The sequence below is a fragment of the Vanellus vanellus genome (genome assembly GCF_965231255.1).
Source record: "Vanellus vanellus genome assembly, chromosome: 10".
Taxonomy (NCBI): domain Eukaryota; kingdom Metazoa; phylum Chordata; class Aves; order Charadriiformes; family Charadriidae; genus Vanellus; species Vanellus vanellus.
The window spans coordinates 12749937-12769167 of NC_138915.1; the positions used below are offsets into that span (position 1 = coordinate 12749937).

Here is a 19231-nt window from a genome sequence, read left to right on the forward strand (position 1 = left end):
GAACCAGCCTGCACCACGGGGCGATTTGGGGACAAGGCAGGCAGCAAAGAGGTGACCCGTGGGAAAAGAGAAGGGACACAAAGACAGGGAAAGGGGCCGGGTCACCCTGGGGGAGTGAGGCACCCACTGAGGGCTTTGGAATCTGTGCCAGACTTTGCTGCTGGCCCCAAGAGTCTCGCTTGACACTTATCTAAATTAAATCTCCCCCTTCGGCGTGCCCAGCTTACCAAGGTCACGGGATCTGCCGGTACCATTGCTCCAGCCTTTCCTCTGCCTGCAGTTCCCTCCACGCTTGCTCTATCTGCAGATATGATCCATGTAGTTTACCCAAAGCAGAGCACCATTGGTGCCAGAAGGCGCAAGGTCCATGGCCCGCGGATGGGAAGAGGAAAGTTAGGACTACCTAGGCCACGTCTTCAGGCCAGGGTGGGAGTCCCCTGCTCATACACGATGGGGGAGATGTACAGGAAATATTTCCTTGAGAACCTGCCATAAAATATCAGAAATATGTTAGACATGTGGATAAGCACCTGTGAGATGAGGGGTTGGTTTTGAAGAACCAGCATTGAACCCTCTTTTATTTAATAACTTTCAGGGGAGCAATATCTGAAACACTCCCCCAGCCTGTATGGAGGGTGCCCAAGGGCTCCAGGAGGCTGCACAGGGCTCGGACAGCCTTTGGGCAGGTGATGACCGGCTCGACAGAGCACAGAAGAGCTCCCCAAGGCAGTGCTGAACTGCACGGCCACTGGCAGCGCAGCTGCTGCAACATGCCCCATCCCCCCCTCGGCCGCTCGGCCGGATCCCATCAGGCACAGCATCCATCCCCGACGGCAGCCTTCATCACAGCGGTCCTCAGGATGGCATGACATACCCCAAGGCTGCACAATGGCACAGGGGACCAAATCCCCATGGATCACGCTGAAAAGTCCCATCACGGATGCAGACATGGGCCCCGGGCCAGATCCTGCCTTTCTCATTGCCCGGCTCCGAGCGATCTGCTTGTGACAGCCGAGCGGCACAGGGCTGAGCTGCCCCCCATGGCGAGGAGGGTGGTGAAGGGGGATGGGGCTGGCCCAGACACATACCGCCATGCCAACCCTGTCCCCTCTGGCCACCCACTCACGTATCCCAAACTCAGCTGCCCAACAGCTGAGACACAGAGGGACAGGTGAGGTCCCTCAGCCCGATGCTGCCACCCCCCCAGCCTTACAGAGAGGCTGGGGGCATATTCCCTTAGCACATGCAGCAGCCCCACAGCCCCACAGATGGGCTGAGCTCCTCAGGCCTCGCTGCCCCTTGTTGGGGCAATGAGCCCTGCTGTAGCGTCCCACCCCCCGGCGGTCCCCAAATGGGCCAGATGCACTCCAAGGAGCACACAGATGAGCTGGTGTGACCCTCCGGGATCAGCAAAAGACCCAGTGCTGGGCTGAAACACAGCTCAGAGAGGTCACTGAAAATGGTCCCTCCCCACACGATATTTTGGAGGCTGTTGGCTGAGCAGTTGCACCTGGCATAGCCCTTGAGATTGGTGCCAGGTCACCCCGGAGCAGGAGGGGAGAAGAGGTGAGAGGACCTCTGTGCCTGGCTGCTCAGGGAGCCGGAGGGCCAGCCCCATGGCCACTGCAGGGTCACCCCAGCCCTACCGGCTGGCTGTCCTTGGCCAGTCCCGCAGCACGGAGCATCCCTCCGCAGCCGCTGCACGCAGCGCCCGTCCCGCGCCGCACCAACAGCAGGGGTATTTTTAGCCTGGAAAAGCGCCACAAAATCATAGAGTGACATTAGCTGGAGTTGGGACCAATGCCTCAGTTCACCTTGCAATCTCCTCCGGGTCACCCTGCCCGGCTCGGCAAGGCACAGAGTCCCACTGGCACTGCCGCATAAGCACCAGGCACCCACTGGGCTCCCCAGCACTGCTGCCGTAGCATCCCCTCCTCATGTGCCATGGTGCCACCTTCCCCTAGGAGCAGACTCAAATCCCTCTGGCACCCCATGACCTTCCTGGGCTACTGGAGGGGATGTCCTGCCCAGTCCCGCTGGCGGCTACACCCGAACCCAATGCCCACTTGCCCTGCTGAGACATGGTGGGGGTTCGAGCTCTCTGTTCGTGCTCTGGTGCCAGTGGGGCCCCAGTCTCCCCACCAAAGCACCACCACAGTTATTCATCCCTTAGCCGTGCATTTATTGCCCTGAAACGATTTTTGCTGCAGCTGGGAAAGGAAAGCACCCGCAGCCCATTATACAGCTTCTCCGGAGAAAGCCAGGGACCAGCACGACACTGGGGAACCAGGTGAACGTGCCATTAAATGAGAACGAAGCGCTCAAGCTGGGCACGTGCTGGGCGACCAGGGAGAGCCACAGGCTGGCAACAATGCGCAGCCACCCTTGAGAATGTGTTTTCCCCAGCCTTAATTTCACACCCGATTAGACACCTCAAAATGTTTGCTTTGGGGGAGCCTGCCCCCGTGTCCACCCCGGGGTGGCGGGGCTCTCCTCTCCCTGAACACGGGCACGCGGGGTTTCCCTATTTGTTTTGCAGCTTTCCTTAGAAACGGTGACGAGTCTGTGTTGCCTTCCCTTGCCGGTCGGAGGATTAAGAAATGGAAAGGGGAGCCGGCATAGCCCTAAACTGAAGGCACAGAGGCCTTGAATCTTTCACAAGGAGCACTTTGCTCCCCAGCGATCATTAAGCGTTTAAGCGATCGGTACAGAGCAGAAGCACACAGTGGCACTTGCACGCCGGCTGGCTGGCAGAGCCCTCTGCACTCAGTGTCTCTGTTTCACGCCTTGGTTTCTGCAAAAAAATCCCACAGTCCCAGGGCAAAAGAGAGAGGAGGATGTGCAGAGCTGGCTGGGTTGGCTGGGAGCCTTGGGAGAGGGGAAGGAAGGCAGGAGGGAATTAGGAGACTGAGGATGGAGGTGTCTACTGTGTGGTGCTCTAATTAAAACAAGCAGAGTCTCCTAGAGCATCTGCCTCTGCCCCTGATTAATTGCGGAGTCTTTGGTGGGAGGTTGGCCCACGTGCCGGCCCCTCGCTGGGGCTGCGAGACGCAGAGCCCCCCCAAATGGGAGTTGCGTCTAAGCTGCTACCAACCGGTCTCCCTGGAGCCCCCCACTCTCCAAGCCTGCTGGAGGGGACCTGGAGCAGGTTGCTTAAAGCCCACCACAAGCCTGTGCCCACCTGAAGCTTCTGCCCCTCCTGGTGCTGCAGGTTCTCCTGGCTCTGGGGAAAAAGGCGAAGCTCCGAGCTGGCTCCGAGGGACAGAGAGAGGAGCAGAGTGGGCAGCAGCATCCCGGTCCCCAGCTCCCCGAGCGGGGGTGCTGGCGGGGGAGCCCAGGGGGGGCTTTGTGGCCCTACACGAAGAGCAAAGCGTGCTGCTTCACCCAGTGCTCTCCCTCCCACTCCCCCCCACCCCCATCACAAACAGCACAAAATTGATCTTACAGATCTTACAGACAACCGTTCATCCCAAAATAGAGCTTAAGCACCTCTCAACCTTTTCTCTCAAAAAAACCCCAAACCTGTTTTCACGCAGTTGAATCGCTCAGCCCTTCTGAATTGTGTTGTCTACAAATACACTACAGGGTTTATCGGGCAGGATTAAGTATATAGATGTGGCAATGCAGGGGCTGAGCAGCGGAGAGCGGTCGGGATCCAGGCGGGGTGGATTGGCACAGCCTTCCTCCAGGCTCTGGTTCCAGGCAGATTTGCAGCGGGTAAGAGTCCGGCCCCAGGGGACCAGTTTGACGAGGGCTCAGAGACAGCAAAGGGAAAGGGAAAAAAAGACATCACGCTCTCCTCCCTGTCTCAGCAACTCCAGCCCCTGCTGCCTGCCTCTCTCCTATTAGCAGAGCTTGGCACCGTGACGAGAATGGCTTCAGGGCAGAGTCAGGGGGATCCCCAGAGAGGGCCATGCCAATGCCAGCCCTGGGGACTGCACCAGGCGGGCAGCCGCTGCCCACACTCTGGGTCATAGTGTGGTCTTTGCCCCCCCAGGCCTTGCTGCCCCCTTGGGAGAATGGCCACAAGACAGCCTTGTGGTGGGTGTCTGCCTTTGGGACCCCATCTCCGGCAGCTGCCTGCTGGCTGGTATCTTTGCTGTTTAAAGAAAAAACACCTCACGCTCTGATTTGAGGAATATGGGGGAGAAGCCGGTTCTTGTCACTGCCAGAAATCCCCTGGCCGGGATGTGGCGCAGTGCCTGGGGTCCCTCGGGCACGGACAGGCTCTGCTTTTGCAGCTCCTGCTCCATCCCCCCGACCCAGCTGGCAACAAATCAGCACTGCCTTCGCCTTCCCGATGGGATGCTCGCTGCTTTCATTTTTTCAGAGCTTATTTTCAGCACCGCTTCGCTCCTCGCAGCGCTGGCTGCCTGCAGAGCTGCAAGGCAGGCAGGAGGGCTGTGGCTGCACCGTCCCCCGCAGCCCTGCCCGTCAGGGAGCTGCGTTGCCGCATTGGCTTTGCCGGCCTCTCCAAGGACCTCGTTAGCTCAGCCCCAGTCCCCTGCTGACCACAACATGTATGGCCGAGGCTTGTAGCTGGTCATCTTGAGAGCCCATGCTCATGGTCGCCTGCAGAACCATCTCCATGGCCACTCCATGGATGTGGAGTGGGTCCCCGGGCCCCTCGTGGATGCAGGCATGGACGCAGGCATGCCACGCAGGTGCCTCAGTTTCCCCAGAGGGCGGAGAGGATGCAGTTGGTTCCCCTCCTCCCAACGGTGTCAGCTCTACTTAGCTCGGACAGTCTCTGGAAGAGGAGCTGTCACACAGTGTGCATTTGCTCCTCGCCCCAGGGTTCCAGATCCTGCCTTGCGCCTCCCAGCACCACAGCGCCGTAAACATTAATGGCAACAGTAATCGGAGGAGACTTCTCCCAGCTCCTGGTGCTGGGAGAGCCGATGAGTGGGGACGAGGACTCCTGCATGGTGCCTCACAGCTAAGTGCCCACTGCCTACAGCCCCCTGACCTCTCCCCTGTGCTGGACAAGGTGCCCCAGGCTCAGCTTCACACAGCCAGCCCTCACTCACGCTTGCCTACAGCAAACTCAGCTCTCAAAATCCTGTGCTGGCTTTCTGCCGAGGAGAAGCCAGCGCGGACCCAAGCCCCTTATTTGCCCTGGCGACAGTGAATGTGGGGGGTTACCATGCTCCCCTCCTCCACTGAGATCCTCTTCTGCCGACCCCTGCAGCAACGGCTTTGTATGGCAGCTCCTAGCCATTACCAAACTGTAATTAATACAAATAAACGAGATGAGCCAGCCACAGTAGGGTGAACAGAATCCTGAACAACATATCCGCTGGGAATCATTTATTCTGCGCTTTTGTCTTTTTTTAATACTATTTGCTTCCTTGCAAATTAATCACAGATTTCCCAGGTCCAGAGGCAACTCTGCGGCTCAGCCAGGTGGCCCCAGGGGACAGGGCAGAGGCAGCCGAGCAGCCTGAGTCCCAGCCCTGCCTATGCCGCCCTGGTTAACAAGCAGCTCCCCTCCTGCCTCAGTTTCCCTCTCCCTGGCAGCCACTGCATCTGCCTACATCACGCAGATGTGACTGTCCACCTTGCCTTCTCCAAGGAGCTTACCTGCCCCTACCGAGGGACTTGCCTATCCACTGAGCCTCTGGGAGAGGCAAGCACAGGGGTCCCAGCAGGAGGGCTGAGTCCCCTGGGGTCTGTGCCCCAGCCTGTCTGCTGCGGGCCGGCCCTGAGCTGCAGCCCCGGGGCAGGCACCGCCAGGCCAGGCTGAGGGAGGAAGGAGCCCAGCTGTTTCCAGCTGCTCCCTCCCACTCAGGCGGGCAGTACCTCCAGGGCATCCCTCAGCCCCTGAAAAGCCCTCGATTCCCGACACATGCCTCGTCCCCGGAGCATCCCTCAGCCCAGCACACCCCCTGACCCCAGCACATCCCTCGTCCCCGGAGTATCCCTGATCCCAACACATCCACTGATCCCAGCACAGCCATCAGCCACATCCCTACACCCTGGCGCACCCCTCGGTTCCGGCGCATCCCTCGGTCCCGGCGCACCGCCGGACCCCGGTGCGCCCCTGGACCCCCGCAAACCCCGCAGGGAGCCGCCTCCCTCCCCAGTACCGGGGCAGGGCACTGCCGCCCCGCGCCTAGGAGCCCCCACGGGGGGACCTGGGCTCCAGGACAGCCCCGACGGGGCGGCAGAGGTCCCCGAGGCGGTGGGGAGGAGGCGGGCACGGCGGCGGGGAGCCCCCCGCCGCCGTGCCCGCCTCCTCCCCGCCGCGGCGGGCGAGGCTCCGCCCGGCTCCCGGGGCCCGCAGCCGGCCGGCGCCCACCCCGCGGCGGGCTCTCGCTCGCCCGGACTATGAGGAGCGGGACCGGGCGGGGGGCGGCGGCAGCGGCGGCGGCGGCAGCGGCCCCGGTGCGGCGGGAGCGGGAGCGGGGGCGCCGCCGCCGCCGGCCGGGTCATGCCCGTGCGCCCGGGGCGGCGGGGCTGCGGGCTGCGGCGGGATGGGCGCACTCCGGGCCGGCGCCCTCGCCTTCCTCCTCCTCCTCCTCCTCGGCTGCCTCCTGCCCCGGCGCGGCCCGCTCAGGTGAGCGCACGGCGCGGGTGCTCGGCGCTGCGCGTCCGGCGGGGCGGCCCCCATTCGCGGGCCGTGGGGACTCCACTCTCCGCACCGCTCCCCCGGCACCCCCTCCTCCGGCACCCGGACTCCCATCACCTGGGAGCCACGTTTCCCTTCCGGGACCCGGGTATCACCCCTTCTCGGAGACGGATGTCTCCTGCGGGAGCCGGGCATCCCCTCCCAAACCCGAGGAGCCCCGGGACCCGCACCCCTACCTCCGATCCGGACCTCTCTCCAGGGGCTGCTCCCCCCAGCCAGAACCCTCCCAGCTCTGGTCAGGACCTCCCCACAGGCTGCCAGAGCTCCCCAAATCTGGCCTCCCCCCCCCATTCCCCGGGACCCTGACCCAACACCCCAGGGACCCACCAGACCTTCCCCCTCCAGCCCCAGCCGCACACAGCCGGGCTCTGCCTGTTCCCCACAGCCCCTGCCCCAGTGCTGGGTCCCCGATGGTCCCTCTGGCCCCAGGCCAGATGGGCACCCTTGTCACAGGGAGAGAAGGGGTGAGCTGAGCCAGGTGATGGCCCAGGCAGATCTCTCTCCAGTGTTGCAAAGCCCCTGTGGAGCCCAGACCCTCTCCTGGCTCAGGGTGTTTGGGGGGGGGGAGGGGGGGCTCAGGATAGCCCCTGACCCAATCCCCGGGTTGCCAAGGCTAGTGGGTGTCCCAGATCCCGTGGGTGCGGGAACAACTCTTGGCCCACTTGGGTAGAAAATCCAAAGCCCCCGGGTCTCTTTTTCCTTCTCCAGCTACCTTGGGTGCTGTCTGGGACAAGGCGGGATGCAGGGGAGAGCGGGCCAGGCGGGGAGGGCTTGGGGGGGCTGCAGTGCCGCTGGGCTGAGCCCACTGCCTGCCCCCACTCCCCCTCCCACCACTTGGCCAGTACAGCTGGAGCCGCATGGGGGGGAACCGCAGCATTTGTGGCAGGGAGGGGGGAAATCGTGTCAAAGTGTCATCACTTCACATGCGGAAACTGCTTGTCTTGGGGTGGCATTTTTAGGTGGATGTGAGCATTTTCAAGCCTCACCATCCCCTCACTCCACAGAGGTGCTGAGCTTCGGGGCCCCACAGTGCCCGGGCCAGGTTAGCGGCAGAGTCCCCTGGGGCAGGCAGTCTCCAAACTGGGCAGCTGTAGCCAAACCTTAAGAAGAACCAGGACTCAGGGGCTTTGCCCGGGGGCTGTGTGCCAGCATGGCCCTGCCAGTTATGCCACTGGAGGTGGCTGCACCCGAGGCGTTTCTGCACCTTCTGCAGTCCCCACGGTCTGAGCATCACTGGGGCTACAGATCCACCGCTGCTCGGCCAGTTAGCTGAAGCTCTTCAAGGAGCTAGCTGCCGCGGTGCCGAGCGAGCCTTCCTCCCTCACGCTCCAGGGGAGAACCCTCAGCCTCCTCTCCACTCTCATCCTCCTCTCCAGTGGAGGACACAGTTTGGCTATGTGGCAGGCAGAATCCTGACTTAACTCCTTGTTACCCTGGCCTCTCGCAGCCCTCCCCCCAAGGGTGCACCTCTCCAATGCAGCTCCCAGAGAGGGAATTTCTCCCAGCCTTTTGTTCTTGGCCAGGACAAGTCTTGAGTACTCTCTGCTGCCTGTCTCCAATTAAGGGAAAACCTGCCTGGTTGGATCATTTTGGAGTGGCTGTTATGGCCATTTCTAGCTGGCAAGGATGCACGTAAGCCCCTCCAGGATTAATCCCACTGCCCTGAGAGCAGGTTGGAACAAGGTGTGTTGGTAGGAACACGGAGGTAGGAACAAGGACCCCAGGGCATCCCAGGTCCCAGCATCATCCTCTGCTTGTGATAACGGGGTTGTAGCTCCAAGCAGGAGTGAGACCCACCCGGGCACGGACCTGGTGGAGTTATGAGACGGTGTGCGGCAGCACCAGCAGTGTGCTCAAAGCTCCCTTTGTGTCCAGAGGTCTCTAGCTAATTCCTCTCCATCCCAGCCACATGCCTGGCAATGTGGTGAGCGAACGTAGCTCGCATTGTTCCTTGAAATGATCATTATAGACTGACGGAAGCAGAGAAACTGGCAGCCTAAGTTGCATTCACAAAAATATCCCCTGCGAGGTCAGTTTAAATAAGTCTCCATCATTGCTGGGCGCGCTGCGTGGGAGAGCTCATGTCAGCTCTGTGCCACGGCCAGTGTGGAGGTGGGCATTGCTGCTCCTCTCCTGCTACGTCGTCTTGGCCCCTGGCAAAGTGTCACAATCCCAGCTGTGCTCCAGGGGACCTCCTTGCTCATGCCAGGCCAGCCCACAGCTCGGGAGGGGGGGTGCTGTGTCCCCCAAGCTCCCCAAGCCATGAGTCCACGCCAGGCAGGGTACGGACATTCGCTCAGCAACTCAAGCCGGGGCTGGTGACTGAACCCGGGAGGGAGCCCCACAGCTTTCCCCCTCCAGCACCATCTGCTGTGCACAAGGCCATCGCCCCCGTTCCCACGGCAGCCCTGGAGCTGGGAGGCACCCGGCCCCGAACCCCACACCAGGGGACACGGCGGGCAGGGGCTCTGCTGGCAGGGGGACAGGCAAAACGTGGGCACGTGGCACTTGGGCTGTGGCGGGCGAGGGGGGAAGCCGCCGGGGTCACAGTGGAGGGAGGAAGGGGTCTGGGGTCAGTGCGCTGACTTGGCACTGGAGCGGGTGCGACGCAGGCACAGCCGCTTCCCCTGGCAGTTGGCAGTCCCCGCGGGATGCCGAAATGTGCCTGCGGACCCCTGGTGCCAGCAGGCAGCTAACCTGGCTCCTCCACCCAACAGGCTGGTCTCAGGGCGGGAGGAGATTAAAGCTGCTTCCCGAAGCTCGCCCAAGCCCATGTCACCCTCTGATTTCCTGGACAAGCTTATGGGACGAACGTCGGGGTATGATGCCCGGATTCGACCCAATTTCAAAGGTAAGAGCAGGACGTGGGGCTCCCAAACCTGGCAGTGACCCATGACTTATGGCTGCCCAAAATCGGGGAACGGGCAGGTATGGGTTTGGGGGCAGGATCCTGACCCGCTGTCCCTCCATCCCAACACCCTCCCCAGAGTCCCGGCTGCTGCTGCGACCACAGCTGCCCCGCGTGGGCCTGTTTCGCCTGACAGCGCGGCGGTTGCAGTGCTGGGGCTCCCCACAGAGCACTACGGGGGTGACCCCAGCGGGGGGGGGGGGGGATGCTCGGGTGCATTCATCCGCGCAGCGCAGGCAGGAGGCGGTGTCCCCACGTGTGCCTCTGCGGTGCACGTGTCTCCCTGGCCAGCAGCGAGAGGAGGCTTCACGCTGTTTTCCAGGTCCACCCGTCAACGTGACGTGCAACATCTTCATCAACAGCTTCGGCTCCGTCACTGAGACCACCATGGTGAGTGAAGGTTTCACCACTGCAACAGGCTCCTCTCCCAGTGCCTCGGGGTTGGTGGTGGCTGTGCCGGGGAGCATGCGGGTCCCAGTGCCCGAGCCCATGGCTGTGCTTACAAGCTGGCCCTGGCACCCCAGTGGGGACATGCAGAGCCATAGCAAATAGCTGTGGCTTTTCTGGGGTCAGTTAACCAGAGCATGCCTGTGTGGGCCACACTCCCTGTATCTGAGCTGGGACAAACACCCCAAAGGGTCGGAGCAAGGCAGCTGGCGGTGGGTCCCTGCTGTTCGCAGGCTCATCAGGTGCTGTACCACGCAAGCGAGCTCTGTGTCCCCACCATCCCCAGCCTCCTCGGGTGCATGAGGAACTCATTTGAGGAAGCCCCAGGACTAAAAATTCCCCACAGGGCCACAGAGCCCTGCAAGGAACACTACAGGCAGCAGCTACTGGTCCTCCTCCTCCTTCTCCTCCTCTCGGCTGCTGTGGCTTTGGCTTTTTCATTTCCCCTGTCTGCTGGCAGCATGGGAAGGCTCCTGACCTGCCCCTTCCCCATGCATCGTTAGTGTCAGGCAGTCAGCACCTACAGGGCTGAGCCTTGACTGAGAGACCCCCTTTCACCTCCTCCTCCATCTCTCCTTCCTCCTCCATCTTCTCCTCTTCCTCCTCCTCCTCCCTGAGCACCAGTGGAGTGCTCCCAGCTGATGCGGTGCCCTCTGCCCCAGGACTACCGGGTGAATGTCTTCCTGCGGCAGCAGTGGAACGACCCCCGCTTGGCTTACCGCGAGTACCCCGATGACTCCCTCGACCTTGACCCTTCCATGCTCGACTCCATCTGGAAGCCAGACTTGTTCTTTGCCAATGAGAAAGGGGCCAATTTCCACGAGGTCACCACCGACAACAAGCTGCTGCGCATCTTCAAGAATGGCAACGTGCTCTACAGCATTAGGTAGAACCCTTCTTCCTCTGGTGCAGTGCCCAAGTGGGGTGGCGAAGCTTTCCTCCTGCCTCCATGGGGCAGCTTTCTCCTCCCCAACTGCCCCAGCCGCCAGCAACCCCCTCCTTTCCTCTGTCTCCTCTAGGCTGACACTGATCCTGTCCTGTCCCATGGACCTCAAGAACTTCCCTATGGACATCCAGACGTGCACCATGCAGCTGGAGAGCTGTGAGTACCTATGGGGGGATTCAAGTTGTGCTTCGTTCCCCCTATCCCATCCCATCCCATCCCATCCCATCCCATCCCATCCCATCCCATCCGCTGGCATCTCCCTGCTTCTGAGGGAGGTGAGCAGGAAGGAGCGGTCATTCACAGTGGGGATGAACGGGGTGCATGTCCCCCCCATCCCATGGCTCTCTCTGTCCTCTCCAGTTGGTTACACCATGAATGACCTCATCTTCGAGTGGCTGGAGGAGCAGGAGGCCGTGCAGGTGGCAGAGGGCTTGACACTCCCTCAGTTCATCCTCAGGAATGAGAAGGACCTGGGCTATTGCACCAAGTACTACAACACAGGTGAGCACCCCAGGGATCTGCTGCCACCCCCCAGCCATGGCCCAGAGGTCCCTCTCACCTGTCGGGGATGTCTTTCCCCCCAGGCAAGTTCACCTGCATTGAGGTGAAGTTCCACCTGGAGAGGCAGATGGGTTACTACCTGATCCAGATGTACATCCCCAGCCTGCTCATCGTCATCCTATCCTGGGTCTCCTTCTGGATCAATATGGACGCAGCGCCAGCCCGGGTGGGCTTGGGCATCACCACCGTGCTCACCATGACCACGCAGAGCGCCGGCTCCCGTGCCTCCCTGCCCAAGGTCAGTGCTGGCTCCATGCCGGGCTCCCGCGCTGCAGCCTGCCGGGGGCACCCGGGGTGTCCGCTGCCACCTCCAGTGCCCCATGGGCATGGGAAGCCTTCCCTCGGGAACAGTTGGGTCTGTAGGCTTGCCGGCTGGGGCACCGCGTGTGCCAAGGCGCTTGGCCAGGTGAGCTCTGGCTCGCGTGTCCCAGCTGAGAGGGCTCCCGTGCCCCTTGGCAGCAGGGCGAAGCTGGGGGATGAGTGAGGTGGGGGGCAGCGGGTCCCTGAGCCCCCTTCTCACCCTTGCAGGTCTCCTATGTGAAGGCCATCGACATCTGGATGGCCGTGTGCCTGCTCTTCGTCTTTGCCGCCTTGTTGGAGTACGCAACTGTCAACTTTGTCTCCCGCCAGCACAAGGAGTTCATGCGCCTGCGCCGGCGCCAGCGGCGGCAGAGGATGGTGAGTCCCTCCCACCACCGCTGTCATGACATCTGCCCATCCTCAGCCACCGAGGGGACACCCCGGGGCTACAGGGCCAGTTTCTCAGCCGCCACCAAGGCAGGGCTCAGTGCTAGGCTGTGTCCCACTGCCCGGAGCTTGCAGCCAGACCCTCCAGCACATCAGGAACCCACAGGCATCACAGTCCTTCTGCCTGCCCGAGCAGCACACTGCACAGCACCCATGGGTGCCCAAAGCCCTGCCAGCACAAACATGCCAAGGGTGCCATCATCCTCCTGCCGGGACCTCCTCAGGTTCTGCTTCCTCTAAAAAAGCAGAAAAATAAACAGCGAGGGTGGGGGAAACAGCCTTTCCCCTTACCCACAGCCCCAACCCCGGGCTCCTCGCTGTGCTGCAGCGGTGACAGGAGCTCACTGCTGCATCAGGGCAGTGAAGCACCAAGGGGACCTGGTGGCAGCCAGAGACAGGGTCTGGGCTGCAGACAGGAGCTCAGCAGGGCTTGCAGAGGCAGGGTCCGACGCTCAAGGACAGCCCTCCCCTCCATCAGCCCATCAGCGCAGGCATCAGGCCTGCGGGATGCTCAGGGAAGGCACGCGACTGCCCCACTCTCATTTTCCTGCCATAAGCACACTGCGAGGCACCAGACCTCCACGGAAAACATGGGTACACGTACACAGCACACAGGGTCACAGTGCTCCGAGCAGCCAAATCCCTTCAGCGTGTGCTGAAGACAGATCCCGGTGCCCGGGCACTGCTAGAGGGGCTTTTCCCCCCCTACGTGGAGTCCCTGTCCCCCTGCTGTCCCCATCCCGGTGCCCAGAGCCACTGTCCCCAGGGCTGGGGCAGAGCCATCGGTCACCCGCTGTCCTGTTTCTGTTTGATGCGCACTGTCGGATGCCAAAAGGGCCTGAGCAGCGGGACGGCCAGCCTGGAGTCCCTGCGGCAGCTGAGTGGCCGGCACGGCGGCGAGCACACCTACGCGACGCTCTCGCAGCTCTCCAGCTCCCGGGTAAAGCACGACCCTCCGGCAGCTTCCCCCTCCCCTCCCCGTGCAGTGCAGCGCAGCACACCCCCAGCCAGCCTCACTCCCCCCTTCCCCAAAACAAGCCCCCCAGGAGCCAGCCCCGGGGACCAGCAAGGGACCGCGGAAGAGGCAGGGCAGTGATTTGCACAGCGCGTGTGCCCGTAGGATGGAGCTGCTGCTCCCTAGGCTGAAAAGAGATTTGCGCGAGGGATGGGAATGGAACAGACTTCCATGCAGACACCCCTGCTCTGCGCCTCAGTTTCCCCTTATGCAAAGCAGCCCCCTTTGCTGAGGGACGAGTGATGCTGGGGTGGACCGACGGCCACCCCTGGGCTGCTGCCCAGCTCCCCCAGCCGTGCCCACACCTCTGGCGGGGTGAGGGCTCTGCCTGCCCAGCTTCTCTGGATTTGAGGCACTCATAGCTGCCCGCAGTAGCCCCAGCACTGGCGCTTGCTCGGGGCGCCCGGGCACTTTGCAGCTTGAGGAGCAGGCAGGAGCGGTGGGGCAGGGCAGACCAGCACTCCCAGTCTGCCATCTCCTCCTCCAAACGTCCTGGCTGGGTCTGCTGGCTCCCCGGGCTGGGGGAATAGCTGCTGACCCCCAGGGCACCCTGGCTCCCCCCCTGCCATGTCCCTCCGGAGTGGCCGCAAGCACTCAGCCTGGGACAGGGGAATAAAACTCTCCTGCTATGAGAACTAATCTCAGCAATTTGAGCCGCTGCTGCTCTCCCCACTGAGAAATCTCGCTTAGCCGGCAGATTTCTGAGTTAAATAAAGATGCCAGGGCGCAAGCTCTCCGCATGAGAGCCCCCTTGCCGGCTGAGCGCCTGTGCAGGCTGACCTCAGCGAGGAGCCTCTCTCCGGGGTTTGGAGGGCAGTGCCGGTCGGAGATGGCGCTTGGGATCTGGCACCCGGGCTGCGTGTGGGCACAGCACAAGGCGAGGGGCTGGCCTGCAGCACGCCCTGGGAGAAGAGACCCACCGCAGCCAGATGTGGCACCGGCGTGGCAGAAGGGGGATGAGCCACAGGGACCAAACGACTGGCCAGGGGGCTCAGTGAGAAGCCAGACGTGCAGCCCGGGCTTGCGTGTGCTGGTCCCTCGCCAAATCTTTGCTCACACACAACACCCCCCCCACCTCCCTGGATAAAAGAGGCGAGTCGCTAAGGATGCGCAGCTGTGGCTGGGGAGGAGCGTGGGCTCCGCTGGCCTGGCCGGCACCGAGGGGCTGCGAGGCGAGCAGGGCTGTGCCCCAGACGATGGCCGCAGGCTGCGACCCGAGAGCGAGGAAAGGTGCCCAGCTCTCACGGCACTTTTGCAGGTTTCATCATAGGCATGCAGCCCCATGGGCACGCTGCCCTCCCTGCAGCCTCCTGCCAGTGTGGGGAGAGATGGGGTGAGCAGGGACGGGGAGACCAGCAAGGACTCCAGCTCTCTCCACCTCCCTCTGCTGCACCGGGCAGCCCCCGCCAAGCAGCCATGGGGAGAAACAGGGGTCTGCACCCTTGGAGGTACCGGGAGGTCCTGCGAGCCCTGATGGTAGCCAGGCTCCTGCATCCCTGCCCAGCTCGCTGCCTGCCCCCTCCTATTCACCAGCACAGGAGTGCTTCCACCCTGCAGCAAACACGGCTGCCACAGCAGGTCCTGCACCCCCAGGCTCCCTGCACCCCAATGCACCCTGCACCGCTACGTGCTCTGCACCCCAATGCACCCTGCACCCCTGTGCCCTCCCCCCACGTGCAACCTGCATCCCCTGTGCCCCCATGTGCCCATCTCCCCCCCACACCCCCCAGTTCACCCCCATCCCCCCAGTTGCCGGAGAGCCGGGCTTCCCAGCCGGAGCTGGGAGGAGGCCAGGGGGGATCAGTGTGGGGCTGCCAGGATCGGGGTTGCCCTTGGACGCACCCGTAAAACACGTGCTGGATGACAGTGCTCGCCCCCACACCCCGTGCACACCGCTGCCTGCCTCTGCCTGCAGCCCGCCGGCCCCGTGCTTTTGCCTGCACCCTTCGGGCTTTCTGAAAAAACGCCTAACCTTGCGCCAGGCACTTACATGACCGTACCGCCTGGCAGGGGGGTGTATAGGACATGCAGCCACAAGCGCCCGCTCGCCCTGCAGTATCAGCGCCCATGGGGTGCCCCAGTTGATAGCCTTTCTCTTCGCCAGGAGGAAGAGCTCGTCCGTGAGAGCCGCTTCTACTTGCGAGGCTACGGGCTGGGCCCCTGCCTGCAGCCGAAGGACGGGGCTGGGGAGGGCCCCAGCATCTACAGCCCTCCCCCGGCCAGCGTGCTGCTGCGGGAAGGGGAGAGCCTGCACAGGCGCTACATTGACCGGGCTAAGCGCATCGACACCATCTCCCGAGCCGTTTTCCCCTTCACTTTCTTGGTCTTCAATATCTTCTACTGGGTTGTCTACAAAGTGCTGCGCTCAGAGGACATCCACTCGGTGCCCTGAGGCCCAGAAAAGCATGACTGCCTCTCGGACTGACCCCCGCAGCGCGCCTGGGCATCACAAGCTCAGCCAGAACCACGTTTCCCTCTGTCCTGGAGCAGCGGCACAGCCGGGCTGGGCCTCAGAGCCTGGACATGTGGCAGCCCCCATGTCCATTCGGATGCTGGGGCACCGAGGGGGGGGATCGGCAACCCCAGGTCCCCACGGTTAGTTGGAGAGAGGGAGCCCTCCTGCCTCCTGCATGGTGTCACCCCTGGGTACCCAGGGATGCTGCGCAGCTGGGGGAGCCCCAGGGATGCTGCACTGCTGTGACACAGGGGAGCCTCTGGTATTTTGGGATGCTGCACAGCTGGCGGCCAGGGAACACCACCTTCCAGCCAAACACCCTCCACCTCTCCACACCTTCCATGTCAGGCAGGGGTTTTTCCAGGCTGCACCACTGAGCCGTGGGCCATGAGCAGTCAGGGAGAGGCTGCAGTCCCCTCTCCTCCCCTGGACCAGAGCTCGGTTGCAGGAAACAGCAGGCAGCACCCCTGCCTGTGCCCAGACTGTGGGGTGCCGGCTATGGCCCCATAGCCCCCAGCCCAGCAATGGGCAGGGCCCCTGCAGCCCCCAACCAGCTCCAACGCACAGCAAAGCAGCGAGTCGAGGATGCTTCCCTCCCTGCAGAGCCCAGAGCTGCCCGTGATGCCCGAAGCTGCAGGCAGGACTGTAGCAGGAACACTGGGCAGGAGGTTCCCTTTCGTCCAAGGAAATGCCAGCCCTGGGGCAGGCAGAAGGTGAGCCTGATCTTGCTGATGGTGAAAGGGCGCAGACAGCCATTGCCACCACAGATGGGAGCTGCATGGCACTGGGGAGCCAGCACTGCACTACCTGCAGGGTAGGGCACACAGCCCACCTTCCGAGGGAGATTTTTCAGGATGGAAGTAGTGGGGCCAGCTTGGCTGATCCCTTTGGAGGAGTAGAGTGAGTGGTGACATCCCAGGACTGCTGCATTCCCATGGCACCACAGTGCCAGCAGAAAGTCAGAGGTGAAAACTGCCCCATTCCACAGCTTTCTCTCCACCCTGGTGCAGCATCCCCTGGGGGGGTTACCCCCGCTGCTCCTCCACCGGAGAGTAGAGCATCCCAAACCTTGACAGGACAAGCTCAGCAAGGCTTCCAGCCCTCCAGACCTGGATATCCTCCGTGCTTAGCAGGAAATAAAAGCAGTAGGTGATGTTTATGTAGGTCCTACAGAAAGAAATGTGTTGATGCTCTCCTTTCCCCCTGCTCACAGCCAGCCTGGGGGGGCTCACAGCCTAGCAGGGTCCATCCACGAATGGCCCTGGGTGGAGGACAGGGCCCGGGGACTTCCAGGCAGGGCAGAATGGAAATGGGATTCGCCCCTTTTCTTGGAGGCTGTGGTGCCACCATGGCACAGTGAGGGCACTGGTGACTTGCCTGTCATGGCAAAGGGGACCTTGCAGGGCAGGGGGATGTGGGCAGGAGGAGCACAGACCTGGGCAGAAACCCCCACCATGGCCCCTGGCCCTGCTCCTTGGGCAGGCATCACCCTCTCCCTCGCATGACTCACCAGGAGCAAAGCCCCGCACCCCCGCCCCGTGCCCAGCCCCCCGAACCCTGCAGAGCGCTCACCTGCATGCACCCATTTCACAGATGGGGCAAGCAAAGAAGAACTAGCCCCAGGCCACTCCAAGGACCCACCAGGACAGGATGAGCCAGCTCCATCCCACCGCCACCACCGTGCATGCCTTCCCCACCGTGTGTCCAGGCCAGGCTTTTGAGACTTGTTTTTGGGGAGGCCCCATTTGGAGGTGGAGGAAGGGGTGCACCTCATCTCCTCATCTCGGCTGGCACCCTCGAGGCAGCACCAAACGGGGAGGTGCCAGCGCCCGAGCAGCACCCACAGGCACTGGGTGGCCAAGCCACCCTCTAGTAGTGGTGGGTTTTTAAACACCATCAATCTTCCTACGCAAATAAAGCTTTTCTGGGATTTTCAGTGGTGTGCTGGGGGGTTGTCTCTGCCGAGGACCCTGTGGCCAGCTCCAGCTCCTGGCGGGGACCCCCATGCGTGGGAGGGACATGGGGATAAGGGCACAACAGCCCTGTGGGAACAGGAGCCCTGACCTGCAATTAGACCCAGATATCATTAACTCCATGGGTTTCTGACATAATTGGTCATGACTGTTGGGTTTTATCTCTCATGTTAGAGATGCCAGCAGGGCTGGGTGGGAGCCACCTGTGAGCTCCCAAACCCAAACCCCATCACTCTCCTCTCCCCCCCCAGCTCTGTAGGGTGCTCCCCGTGGTCACCCCAGCTCCTTTCCACCCCATCCAGGCTTGGCCAGGGGACAGGACCCAAGAAGGGGCAGATGTGGGGCTAGGAGGGGTGTTCTGCCTCCACAGTGGAGCCCAGACACCCGAACAAGGGCGAGCATCCCCATGGGTGAGCCTCCCTGCACGGCCCCTTCGTGCCGGCTCGCTGGGCGTGCGCCAGCCTTACAGAGCTGCCAGCTGTCCTGGGGGACTTACGCCAGCCCTGTAGTGTCACCCGGGGCTGGCGCTTTTGTCCCCAGCTGGCGCGGGGGCAGGCAGAGCCCACAGCTGAGGGCCGAGCGCCCAAGCAAACATCAATCTCCCTCTGTCCTCCGGGCCAAGTTTCACAGACCATCTCTGTTGGTACCTCACAGCCCCATCACCCGCCCGGCCCCATCGGGGTCTTCTGCAGTGGGGAGGAGAGAAAGCGAGGTGTACCCACATCGATGTGGTGCTGGGGTTGTTCTTTAGATGGGACAAACCAAACCCCCTGAGGTCTTGCTCCTGCCCCCACCCCAAACCTAGAGAGGACACAACCAAGGGAAGAGCGGGGAAATGTTTCACGCCAGCACAGTGCGCCCAGTTTCTTCACTCCCTGCTCTTCTTTCTCTCCCTTGCTGAAAGTCAGGTCTGGGCACCAGTGTCTGTTTGGAGACAAACACTGCAGTCAGCCCGAAGCTACACAGCTCCGGGAACAGATGCATCCCAGAAAAATGAAAATGATAAAAACCCAACACATCCTTCCAAAGCTAAAGCCCCAGGTACCGTGCGCTGGTCGCGGCAAGGTCGGGAGGGGAGGGGGGGGCTTCACTCCTGGCACCGCACTAGCAAAGGCATGAGGGGAGTGCTGCCCCATGCAGACCCTTGCGGTTTGGGTGTCCCCAGGAACAGTTTCAGGGTCTGGAGCAGCACTCAGCCTGGTTCTCCCAGCAGCCCAGTTTGGACTGGGAGCCGCTGGGAAACCCACACAGCTGTAGGGCTGTTACTGCTCGCCAGTACCACAGCTCCAGCAGATCTCTCGCATCCTGGGGACAGTGGCAGCACCCAGGCTGGGGGTGCTGAGCCCCATGCCCTCCCACAGGTCGCAGCATGGCCAGGGGCCAGCCCAGGTGGCTCCATCCCCCAGCAAAGCCCATGGCCTTCAGACGGAGTCAGTTTTCTGTCTCCCACCAGAGGCTGTGCATTGGGGGACACATCCCAACCTCCATGGGAAGCAGGACAGACATGGGACCAACAGCCATGGCCAAGTTAATTGCTGGTTTAAATGG

The 19231-nt window shown here is 62.4% G+C and overlaps 1 protein-coding gene across 3 annotated transcripts; it reads left to right on the plus strand.

The window, feature by feature from the left end:
* Positions 1–6330: 6330 nt before the first annotated feature.
* LOC309675730 (glycine receptor subunit alpha-4) lies at positions 6331–15647 on the plus strand (the record flags this gene model as incomplete). Of its 3 annotated transcripts, XM_082488092.1 has the most annotated exons (10): positions 6477–6559; positions 9349–9482; positions 9862–9929; positions 10649–10872; positions 11006–11088; positions 11293–11433; positions 11517–11731; positions 12022–12171; positions 13076–13180; positions 15360–15647. In XM_082488092.1, the coding sequence occupies 10 exons, from the start codon at positions 6477–6479 to the stop codon at positions 15645–15647; spliced, it is 1491 nt and encodes a 496-aa protein (XP_082344218.1). The 3 variants fall into 3 exon arrangements, with proteins under 3 accessions (XP_082344219.1, XP_082344218.1, XP_082344220.1); XM_082488093.1 differs by lacking the exons at positions 9862–9929; positions 13076–13180 and having other exon boundaries at positions 6331–6559; XM_082488094.1 differs by lacking the exons at positions 6477–6559; positions 13076–13180 and having other exon boundaries at positions 9353–9482.
* Positions 15648–19231: the final 3584 nt, after the last annotated feature.